The following is a 10,966-nucleotide window of genomic DNA, read 5'->3' as shown; positions in this document are numbered from 1 at the left end:
TTTGTTAGTTTTATTTTGTGAGAGGGGGAAAAAAACACAACAAAAAGAACCGTGAAAGGGAGAAACAAAGAATAAAATCTCTGAAAACTTACAGGCAAGAACCTGGCTAACTTTTAAAATAAAGGGACTCGTGTAGAAGAAAGCCTTCAATCTGAGACAGGTCGGACACAACAAGACCTGCAGCATACAAGCTGGCCGTGTACTGCTAGGTTCATAGACTATATAAAACCGTGATGTTACTCACTGGCTGGTGAAGTCCCGGCTTTAATTCTCACACTGAACATCTTGACTTCCCCATTTTAGTGTTTTGAAACAAGAAGTGACAGCGAAGGGGTGCAAATCCACAGACACTACACACTCGTATGTCAGCAGTCAGATAAATCACAATTTACAAACATTAGGTTATGAAATGAGATCTTGAAACTCTCCAGAGAAGAATTAACTGGGCTAATAACTCAAAGGCGCTGAAAGCTAACTTTCCTGCAGACTTGCAATAATCAGACTTCTTTTTTCAGTCCATGAGCTGCCCCCTACTGGTCATTAAAAAGAATGCAGGTTTACAGCATTTCCCCAACCTGGAAGTCCTTAAAAAAGGATTTTTCAATATTTTATCCTCCAAAATCCACATTTTTGGAAAAAATTTGGAACAGCATCTGAAATCTGTAGTGCCTTTAAAAGGCTGTTTTTCAGTGTTTAATCACTACATTTCCCTGAGAGTCTTGAGTAAACAGCATCTCTTCATCCTCTTCCTCCTCCTCCGGCAGAAATTTGTAAGCACTCGCCACTCCCATGCTGACGTTACTCTGATCTTTGAGAGGACTCCTGGTGAGCAGACCTCTATGTGCGATCACCCTGAACCCTTCAGAGTCCTGAGTGAACAAAGTGGCCAAACTGTCTTCATCGAGTTCTCTGCTTCGCTGCTGCGGCATTCGCCTTTTGAGAGGAGAGCTTATCGGTTTTGTCCTCTTGATCTGGAAGGCAGAGCTCTCTTCTTTTGCAGCCTTTTCCCACAGCTGACCTGTTTGTTTCCGAGGTGAAGCGGTTTTTGGTTGTGTCCACTTGTGATTTGAAACAGGTCTGAAATGAGAGAAAGATGAGTCTTTGCTTGGGGAATTATAAGACGGTGGCGTGCTGTTTTCCTTCTCATCAATCATACGAGAAGAATGGAGACGTTTAAAAGATTTTTGAGTTGAGGTTCGTCCTTCTGCATCTATCAGTTTTCTAAAGACCTCCTCCTCATTCTGCAGACTGTTTAGGAAACTTGGCTCAGAGCTGCTGAAGTTCTCCACTGTTGTACATTTGTGGCTAGTCTGATGAAACTCATTTTCAGTGTACTGACTGAAAGTGAACAGCGGGTCCTGACTCCACGTCTGTGGTAGAGGTTGACTGTCATCTTGTGTAAAGGTGGCATCAGAGACCCTCCTCTTGCTCTGTGGTGGTTCACACTCTTCAGGCTTCTCTTCTTCAGATTCACAGTATATATTTTGTAAAGTTGAATGGTTTTCTGAACACGTCTGCCATAATTCTGTTTCCTTCTCAGTCACATTTTCACTTTTACACTCGTCAACCAAAACAGGCTCACAGTTGGAGTTTTCAAGACCAACATTGCGCCCTCGTTTTTTCCCTGATGCTGTGGCTGTCGGTGTAGTTGAGGCAGATGATGAAAGAGGCTGCACTGAATCCATGTTTGGTGGCTCAGAAGTGGACATCTTATTGAGGACTTTTAGAAGAAAGTAACAAAAAAATTATGTTAACACAAAATCAAATAATTTACTGTATTAACTTGTATGCTTATTGGCCACTTCATTAGGTACACCTGTTCAATTTCTTGTTAACACAAATATTTCATCAACAAGTGATGTGACAACAATGCAGACATGATTAAAACGACCTGCTGAAGTTAAGACTGAGCATCAGAAGTGAGATGAAAGGCGGTTTAAGTGAGTGAGGACATGGCATTGTTATTGGTGTCAGACAGGCTTATCTAGACCATCAGACTATAAAATTAGACTATAACTTTCGTCAGACTTTTAGATGCTTACCTCTCCGATGAGCTGTGAAAAAGGCAGATATGGAGCTCTGTTTGGTTTTTGGCATTTCTGTTTTGGTCTGAGTGAAGTTGAGTGCCACAGCCAAACTGTATCCAGCACCTTCACAAAAGGGGTTCAGCAGTTTAGAAATTGGACGGCTACGGCGCTTCTGAAAGATATAAAAGAGAACACAGTGTGTAAACAGTAATAGACAGAGACTGCAGATCAGCATTTTAGTGTATTAAATAACTGCTCTACTCAGGCATGCTGGAGAAGCCATTCGGTCTGTGTTCAGACCCTGTTTACACAATTACCTGTTTAGCTTTTCCTTTCAGCTCCACAGTGTCCAGCCAAACATCACAATCCTCTTGATCAAAGGTCTGTGGTGCTGCTGCAGTGCTCTTCATGGTGGACAGCCCAGGGAAGATCTGCTCTGTATGAAATAAAAACAGGATTTTATAAACGAGTTAGACATGCCGTTTATTTTAAATAAAGAATCATTATACTTTAAAAACTATTTTCATGTCTCTCGTTGATGAACATGTTTGCAAGAAGCCTTTACTTATCTTTAACTAATTCAGTAACGCTACCACAGTCCTGTGAGTTAGCTACAGTTGGTTAACATAGCTCTTAAAACAGATTTTTGGGAAATACCTTATGATACAAAGATCCAGAGTAATATTTTGAGGTTTCCTTTGCAATTTTTTATAATCGTTTGTGTACTCGGTTCAATCTGCCGCCTTCAGGACTGTCTGCCCCTGATGATTGACTGTGTGAAAATGCCTTAATGTGGTTGTACCTAAAATGCGCGATTTAATTTGAAAGATAAATTAAAAGTATGATATATAAAGACGTTCATAGTGCTCTTTCATCATAAAAATGTATTTATGTCTAATTAATAAAATTTACCGTAACAATATTCTTCATTTCTAGTTGGGCGCGTTGGACACCTAATATTTTGACGTCGGCCGGTCCGTGCGTAGATGTGGGTGTGTTTACGTTGACGTCATCGCAGTTTTTCCGACAGGGTGAGTGAATTGTTTTTAATTTGGTTTATTAAACTCTGTTATTGAAATAGAGTGAGCATAGCACCGATTTAACGGCTGTTCTCACAATAATGATCAGTTATATAAATCTTGGTGTTTAAAATCAGCTGCCTGCGCGCCACAGTGATTAGAAACCATAGGAAGTGCTGACAAGCTAGCTTCCGCAGCTAACTAGTTAGTTCGGCTAAACAAGAAATTTCATCAGCAGAAATATTCAGTGATTCGTAAGTTTTATTCCGCTGAGTGACTCAGATCATTACAAACTCTCTGTGCCGCGTTGTGAAGCTAAGTTAGCAAGCCTGTAATCATAATCCGACGGTTGGGTTTTTTGTTTTTTTTTTTTCGTTTTTTTTTCTGAACAGCGAAACACATAAACACAACTGCCTGTTTGTGTGGAGCAACATTTCCATAGTGTTTGTCAATAGGTCACACCTGAAAGTGGACATTAAAGAAAGTAAATTTAAGAGTTTAAAAGTGCTCGGCAGAAAGCAGACAGAGTACAAAGAGACAGAGAACAAATATAATTTAAAAACATTTACATTTGACCCCTACAGTGTGACCTTATATGTCCCCCTAAACTGAGGGTCACTGGAAGTTAGTGCAGAATTAGCGTGAATGATTTAATAGTCGAAACATCAAATGTTCTGACTATGAACGGGTTTTAATTTAATTAAGCAAGCATTGGCTCAACAGCTTTGTAAAATGCTTTTTATTGGGATTTCTTTAAGTTAGTCATCATCATGCGATTGTTGTTCCAGTGCCAGTCTTCATCATTAAAACTTGACTTTGGTGGTTACCACTGTTGCCTCACAGTAAGAAGGTCCTTGGTTCAAATCAACTGGCTGAGGTCTTTCTGTGTACTTGTGTCAGTTCTCTCTGAATGCGCTAGCTTCCTGTCAGAGTTAACTGGCACATCTAAATTAGCTGTAGGTCTGAATGGTTGTCTGTCTCTTTGTCCTGCAAAGGTCTGGTGACCTGTCCAAGGTGTAGCACATCTCTCGCCCTAGGTAGGAGAGGCTCCAGAAAAAGGGGTGCATGGATGAGTTTTCCTTACATAGTTGTTTAGGCATGTGGTGGAATTGCATTTGAAACCCGATGCACGGGTTTATAGCTCAGTGGGATGACCAGGCGACCATAACCCCATATGGCCGGAGAGCAGTAGGCCCAGGTTTGAGTCTGACCCGCGGCCCTTTGCTGTCTCCCCTCTCTCTCCCTGCTTTCTTGTCTCTCTACACACTCTCTATCGAATAAAAGCTTACATGAAGGTTGATATTTTTACTTAAAAGTATTAGTTTATCTTATGTTACTGGTGTAATAATTGAAAAGAAAAAGAAACAGTTATCATTAAAAAAACATCTTACACCATCTGTGGCTCACATTAAATATTTAAACTCCAGAAGGGGGGTTTTAGTCTTTCTATAAATCTTTGGATTGTTCCTGTTGTTACACTTCTTTTATTATCACAAAGTGCATCTCATATATATATATGAAAGCATGTTCGCATTAAACAAAAATGCCATACCTAAGTGAAAATTGCAGACTATTATCTCACAATTATGAGATAATAACCTGAAATTTTCATTTAGTTCTGCCCGTTTGTTTTTTCTTTGGGAACATGTTTCCATACATACCAATGAAATTAAAAATGCCAATTAAAAATGTTAAAATTAGGGAAAACAAAACTGAAAATATGACCGCAGCATAAATTGTCTGAAGCTTTTGTTCATAAATGGAGACATTTATGAAATGTTAGAGCTGCCTGAATATATTTGGTCACAATTATGGAAAACTATGTGAAATAAATATTTTTCAGATCACATTTTGAGACATCAGCATCATGTTCCATGGGATACCAGTCACTGGAGGAGTTGGAGGAGGAGGTAATACGTTCAGATAAATCAGTGTATAAAACTGAATTGTTGAATTTGTATAAGAGTCATCTTTTCAACAGAAAACAGCAGTAATATTTCTTGACACTGTTTTCCTTTCCACAGCTCCGGCAAATAAACCTGAGCTATATGAGGTAAATCCAACAACATAATTCTGATTAGTTTACTAAAAAAAAAAGAGGACTTTATTTGTTCTTTTTTTAAAAAATAACATTTAATGCCCATGTGTAAATCATCCGTAAATCTAAACTAAAGCTGGGAATGTTATCAAGAATATGTGATATCCTTGCTGTTAAGGATACAATCATGAATGCTGTCGTTTCAGGAGGTGAAATTATACAAAAATGCAAGAGAACGAGAAAAGTAAGTGCTTGATATGTCACCAGTGACCATTATCACTTTATAAACTGCAGATTTACTGTGTTACACATGTTATAACGATCCTGTTTCTGTAGGTATGACAATATGGCGGAGTTGTTTGCTGTCGTCAAAACACTACAGGCCCTGGAGAAGGCTTACATTAAAGACTGCGTAACGCCTAATGAGTGAGTAACAGCTGAGATCATATTTAAAATACAGCACCTGTAACTTTAGCTGTGTGTTTTTTAATTAATGTGGAGTTTATGTTGGTTTCAGGTACACCGCCTCCTGTTCCAGACTCTTGGTTCAGTATAAGGCTGCTTTCAAACAGGTGCAGGGCTCTGACGTGGGCTCCATCGATGACTTCTGCAGGAAATACAGAGTGAGTGCTCGTCTGCAGTGCAGAGTGTCTGTCATATTTTTTGAGATTTTATTTTTGTAATTTCTTCTTGTTGTCATATGTTTTCCTAGCTCGACTGTCCACTAGCGATGGAACGGATTAAAGAGGATCGGCCAATCACCATCAAGGATGACAAGGGCAACCTGAACCGCTGCATCGCAGATATAGTTTCAGTATGTCCCCACGACTATATTAAATATGTTAAAGAGAGAGGTATTTAGGCTGCTGGCAAGAACATTTTTTTTTAGGATTTATTGAGCTCAGTTGAGCTGAGTGGCCAATGTGGTTTCACTCAGTTTGGCTCAGCATTTGGTAATTCCATAAAAATGAGAGTGGATATCACAAGCTTATGTTTTACCAAATGCAGGCTCAGCTCATAAAACAGACAAACTAATAAAGTCAGTGCGCTCGTTCCTAGAACTGTTTGTCCTGAAACATATTTCTCACTGCCGACTCTTAAAACTAGGAAAATATTTTATCTCATCCTTCTCAAACATTTAGCTCTTCATCACTGTGATGGACAAGCTGAGACTGGAGATCAGGGCCATGGATGAGGTAAATTTATAAACGTAAATAATATGTTATTAGTAAACAATGAATGGACTTCCAAGATACTGATTGATTGTTTGTTTTTTAATTTGTTCAGATCCAACCAGACCTCAGGGAGCTGATGGAGACTATGAACAGAATGAGTAACATGCCTCCAGACTCAGAGGCCAAGGACAAAGTCAGTCTCTGGTTAGTAACACTAGGCCGCAACGTTTGTGCTCTTTATGTCGTTGATCTCTATGTGCAGCACACCTTGAGCCAAAACATGACCAGTCAGGAAACCTGCAGCCACACAGCACCTATCCAGTTCCAGAATTGCTGATACAAGGCAGGGTGAATCTATACTGTCATGTTGTTTATGTCAAACTCTGACCCTACCATCTAAATGTTGGAGCAGAAATCAAGCACCATTTTTCCAATCTTCCATTGTCCAATTTTGATCCGCATGTGTGAATTTTAGCCTCAATTTCCTGTTCTTAGCTGACAGGAGTGACACCTGGTGTGGTCTTCTGCTGCTGTAGCTCGTGTGTTTCCCTGCAAATGAAATTCCCACCAATTGTGCCATGGTCACAGTCATTTAAATTTCTTCTCTGTGCTGTTGCTCAGTTCTCTTCAGTTCAGCAAATTGTTTTGACCGTGTCTACAGACCTAAATTCATGAAGTTGCTGCCATGTGATTTTTCTGATTTGATTTTAATAGTTAACAACTAGTTGAACAGATATAATTAAAGTGGCAGGTCAGTAAGTGTAATCCAAAACTATCATTCATGGCTCAGACACACAAGTACTTCGTGGCTACTCTGTAGTTACTAGGATACTATAAGTTAAGGGGGAGCTGTGCAGTTCAGTGATGAAGGAAAAGAGAGGGGTTGAAGAAAAGTGTGAAATCGTAGGACTTCTTGCTAAATTGTGAAAATCTAACTTAATCCTCCTCCTCCTATTGGGGTAAATATTTACGGGTTTCCCATGTGTCCGTATTCATGCAAGGTAAAACTTTGTTTTGCATCTGGTGCGACCGTACCATTATCCATGCAACTAGCTGAGCAGTGGCTATAAAGTACCTGATCTTTGATGTGTTTATGATCATATAGTTCTCTTAACTGACATTTTTCCAACAGGCTGACCACCCTGAGCAGCATGTCGGCCTCGGATGAGTTGGATGATAATCAGGTTCGCCAGATGCTCTTCGACCTGGAGTCGGCCTACAACGCCTTCAACCGCTTCCTCCACTCCTCTTAAAGCGCCTCTCTGTCACGGATAAATCTGGAATCCTGACTCTAAAACCTGTTAATTTAAAAGAAGAAGAAAGCTGCTTTCTGTGGATTTACGTCCCCTTCTCCTTCTGTTATTCTTGCTGTACAATTGGTCTCTGTGTTCTTTAATCGGGATGTGTACAGGTCACTCTGCTGTCATCTCAGCCTCGTCAGCTCGGCTCGCTTTGTTCTGTGAACTGTTATTCCCCCCCCCCTTTTTCTATCCAGATTTGTGTGATAAATGCATTAACAGTGGCTGAACTTCGTACTGTAACATCGAGAAGCCTATTTTATACCTGGGGTTTGCAGCAAACCAATAAACAAACATGATACAGGTGTTTTTGGAAAGATCTGCATAACAGCAGATTTCGTTTCTTTTCATACCCTAATTGTATTTCTGACTTTCACATAATTTACTACATTTGTTTTCTACTAACAGGTTTTTGCTGTAGTATCGTATATAATTGTAATTACATAATTATTTGGGCTTTAAGATGATTAGTTTGCAGTTCAAATGAATCATATTGAAACTAAGGTGAAAGAAAATAGTTCTGATTTTGATTTTTCTGTCGCTGTCTCTTCTCATGTCTTATCCATTATTTTCTTTTAAGTAAAGGGTTCATCAAGTGGGCAAAAAAGGGAGCGGGACTCACCGCCTCCCTTTTGTTGTTTACCAAATATGTTTCAGCTCCCAAACACCATTAGGGAGAACATATTTATTGCAATGTATCGTTGTAAATAATAGGTTTGATTTTTAAATAAAAGCATGTAACATCTTTTTAGGAATAAATTTTAAAAGGAAAGAAAAAAATCTACATCCAGCTTCTTTTGTGCTGCGTCCACATCAGATATGTGTGATTTATTAATCATTTTTAAATCTTTTGAAAAACAGAACATCTTCCAAAACATTTCAGTCTTGAAAACAAAAAGGAAGCGCAGACTGATTCCAAACAAGTCGAGGGGAGTTTGCTCATATGTGTTTTAATGAATAAAAGACTGCAGATGCGCCCTACTGAAAGCATTCACGACAGCTGGAGCTGCTCGTGGTCTTGTGAAGTTTGGCCTTGTTGGCGAGGACCACAACGGTGTCATGGGCAGGCTGGAAAGTCTGAAGTAGGCTCTGACACTTCTGCTCCACCTCTAGGATGTGAGCGTTTTTGGACAGTTTCTCCTCGACAATCATCAGGTGCTTGTGTTGGAGCTCCAGGTTCTGACTGTAAAGGATGGCAACAGAAATGAGTAAGCTCGGGGTATTATGGAAGAAAATGGTGTCGTCATGATTAGTGTGAGGCTTTTGGGAATGGGCTGACTCACTGAGAGAGCTTCAGCGCTGAGCGAAGTCCAGCTCCTATTTTTACCAGGTCATAATTCTCCAGCGTGAGGCTGATGTGCGGCTGAAGGTGGAGCAGGAGAGAGAAAAAAAAGAGGGTTAAAGTTCAAATGTTTCAAAGGACAGTGGAGACTGTCTAACAACAGTCGTGTTTGATGTGGCACTCACCAAGTCCCGGCAGAGCTCGTATCCAGGTCTCTGGTTGAGGATGTCCAGGCGGTGGGAAGCATGATCCAGTTTGGTGTCACAGCTCCTGATCTCACACTTCAGTTTCTGTATTTCTCTGGTCTGATCAGAAATGTCATCACTGATCTGAAGGTTAAAGGAAGTCACAGAATGATGAGCAGCAAAGAAAAAAAAGGTAATTCGTGGTGATTAAACTCCAGTGCACTGACCTGCTTTCTCTCCAAGAGCAGCATTTCCTGGTTTCTGGTCAGTTCGTGGATTTTCTTCCTCAGAGAGTCGTCTGTCCTGCGGCGCTGACGCTTGTGGGCGTTTTTTATCTATAAAATTTAAATTGTCATCATAGAAGAAATGGCAAACACACGATCAGCCTTGGATCTGAGGTGTGGGTTTTCTTACATTGGCCATAGAGAACCTCAGGTTTCCCCTGAAGGAAGAAGAGTCCTTCATCAGGATGTTGGCCGCCGTCTTCAGGTCTTTGCAGTGAGACAGCCATGTGTCATAGCCCACATGGTGAGGCTTGTACTGACCGGCAGGCAGACAGGAGCTCGGCATGTTGAGCTCAAGGGTCATGCATTTCATGGTAAACTTGGTGGCTTCACCTTTGTCGTGTAAATCTGCTCCCAGCTCACTGTGGATCTTCTTCAGAGAACTGGAGGGAGGTTAAGATTTTTCTGTTATTTTCTCCACTTGTCTCTATTTTAAAGTTCTTTAAAGGATATGAAAACAAAAATAACCAGAATAGTCACACCATGATTGTGATTCTGTGCATCAGACCTTATTTTGCTGAGCAGGATGCAGACCTGCGCCTGCAGAATTTCTCCGCTGTCGTTCGTCAGCCTCTCTTCTTTCCTCAGCTCGGCGTAAACGGGGTCTTGGCTCAGGACTGCTGGGCTCAGGGTGTTTACGACTGAAATACAGTCGCTCAACAGCTGAAGGCACAACTGCATCTCTTGGAGAAAGCTGTCAACGATGTCTTTCAGCTGATCACAGGAGAGCCAAATGATCAAGTCCATGAGAATGAGGATACAGTCACAAGTTTTTCATTCTTGATTCACCACATGTATACATGCCTGCTCCAGAGCAGTGACTTCTCTTTCCAGCTGGCTCATAATCTCAGAAAACTGGGCCTGCCACTGACTGATTTCCCTGTGCCGAGAGCCGAGATACCTCATGGTGCTGCGAGTGGCAGAAGGCATCTGCAATGACAAGGAAAGAGGAAGGTGCGCCAGGTATGCTTACAAACCACGCAAACACTCCCCACTTCAAGACTGTCTCTGAGCATACAGAGAGCAAGTAAAAATATGAAATATTAAACTGTATAAAGGATCATTACCCAAGAAATATCTTCACCCAGGTTATAGACTATTTCATCTTCAAGCCGCTTGCTCTCCTTAGACTTTGGCCTGTTGCTGCTCACCAGGATTTTATTGCTGGACAGGACAGGCATACTGAATCTGACATTCAAACATGGCTGGTTGTCCTTTAGCACACACTCCGCCCTAACAGTGTGACAAAACATTGAGATGAAGCAGTGAAAATGTTTACTTCTAAAACTGTGGCCATTTGTCTGTATGCTGAGCAGCTTTTCTTGGAGATTCCATGAAACCAACCGAAAGACACGACTCACCACATGTTTTGTTACTTTGGATGAATCCTGCGAGAGGAGACGAGACGGTACCGAGTGAACACGGTTCGGTTTCGATGAGCTGGATCTCAAAGTCACAGATCAACAATGAGTTGTGTTTCAGAAGCTCCGTTCAGTCCCTGTGAACTTCCTCACCTGGGATCACGGTAACAAGCAACTCATTTGGAAACATGGCACACGGAACCATGATGCAGTCTCCATGGAGACCCCAGCACTTTTTGAGCAATTTACATACATGACTTTCATTATATACAACCATAATAACCCCTAATCAACCAC

The 10,966-nt window shown here is 40.9% G+C and overlaps 3 protein-coding genes across 3 annotated transcripts; 1 reads left to right on the top strand and 2 right to left on the bottom strand.

The window, feature by feature from the left end:
* Positions 1-604: 604 nt before the first annotated feature.
* LOC135932773 (uncharacterized) lies at positions 605-2,437 on the bottom strand. The gene is made up of 3 exons (XM_065470412.1): positions 2,345-2,437; positions 2,043-2,199; positions 605-1,720 (listed from the first exon to the last, which is right to left on the bottom strand). The coding sequence occupies exons 1-3, from the start codon at positions 2,435-2,437 to the stop codon at positions 687-689; spliced, it is 1,284 nt and encodes a 427-aa protein (XP_065326484.1). The 3' UTR covers positions 605-686.
* Positions 2,438-2,998: 561 nt separating this feature from the next.
* On the top strand, positions 2,999-8,324 carry vps28 (VPS28 subunit of ESCRT-I). The gene is made up of 10 exons (XM_065472101.1): positions 2,999-3,058; positions 4,890-4,956; positions 5,071-5,099; positions 5,291-5,328; positions 5,421-5,510; positions 5,602-5,707; positions 5,797-5,898; positions 6,227-6,280; positions 6,372-6,463; positions 7,392-8,324. The coding sequence occupies exons 2-10, from the start codon at positions 4,914-4,916 to the stop codon at positions 7,510-7,512; spliced, it is 675 nt and encodes a 224-aa protein (XP_065328173.1). The 5' UTR covers positions 2,999-3,058; positions 4,890-4,913; the 3' UTR covers positions 7,513-8,324.
* A 211-nt stretch (positions 8,325-8,535) lies between these two features.
* LOC135932770 (tektin-5-like) lies at positions 8,536-10,489 on the bottom strand. The gene is made up of 8 exons (XM_065470396.1): positions 10,376-10,489; positions 10,113-10,238; positions 9,817-10,022; positions 9,439-9,691; positions 9,252-9,359; positions 9,025-9,168; positions 8,841-8,920; positions 8,536-8,740 (listed from the first exon to the last, which is right to left on the bottom strand). The coding sequence occupies exons 1-8, from the start codon at positions 10,487-10,489 to the stop codon at positions 8,536-8,538; spliced, it is 1,236 nt and encodes a 411-aa protein (XP_065326468.1).
* Between the last annotated feature and the right edge of the window lie 477 nt (positions 10,490-10,966).

The sequence above is a fragment of the Pelmatolapia mariae genome, linkage group LG22, assembly GCF_036321145.2.
Source record: "Pelmatolapia mariae isolate MD_Pm_ZW linkage group LG22, Pm_UMD_F_2, whole genome shotgun sequence".
In the NCBI taxonomy this organism is placed as follows: domain Eukaryota; kingdom Metazoa; phylum Chordata; class Actinopteri; order Cichliformes; family Cichlidae; genus Pelmatolapia; species Pelmatolapia mariae.
This window is presented reverse-complemented; position numbering and strand designations above follow the sequence as displayed.

Coding starts and splice junctions, on each gene's coding strand:
- LOC135932770 (XM_065470396.1), bottom strand. CDS start 10,489: ATGCCTGTCCTGTCCAGCAATAAAATCCTGGTGAGCAGCAACAGGCCA. Junction 9,360..9,438: donor TGAGGTTCTCTATGGCCAAT/GTAAGAAAACCC, acceptor TAAATTTTATAG/ATAAAAAACGCCCACAAGCG. Junction 8,741..8,840: donor TCAGCGCTGAAGCTCTCTCA/GTGAGTCAGCCC, acceptor CATCCTTTACAG/TCAGAACCTGGAGCTCCAAC.
- vps28 (XM_065472101.1), top strand. CDS start 4,914: ATGTTCCATGGGATACCAGTCACTGGAGGAGTTGGAGGAGGAG. Junction 5,100..5,290: donor ATAAACCTGAGCTATATGAG/GTAAATCCAACA, acceptor CTGTCGTTTCAG/GAGGTGAAATTATACAAAAA. Junction 5,511..5,601: donor GACTGCGTAACGCCTAATGA/GTGAGTAACAGC, acceptor TGTTGGTTTCAG/GTACACCGCCTCCTGTTCCA.
- LOC135932773 (XM_065470412.1), bottom strand. CDS start 2,437: ATGAAGAGCACTGCAGCAGCACCACAGACCTTTGATCAAGAGGATTGT. Junction 2,200..2,344: donor TGAAAGGAAAAGCTAAACAG/GTAATTGTGTAA, acceptor TATATCTTTCAG/AAGCGCCGTAGCCGTCCAAT. Junction 1,721..2,042: donor TTTCACAGCTCATCGGAGAG/GTAAGCATCTAA, acceptor TTCTTCTAAAAG/TCCTCAATAAGATGTCCACT.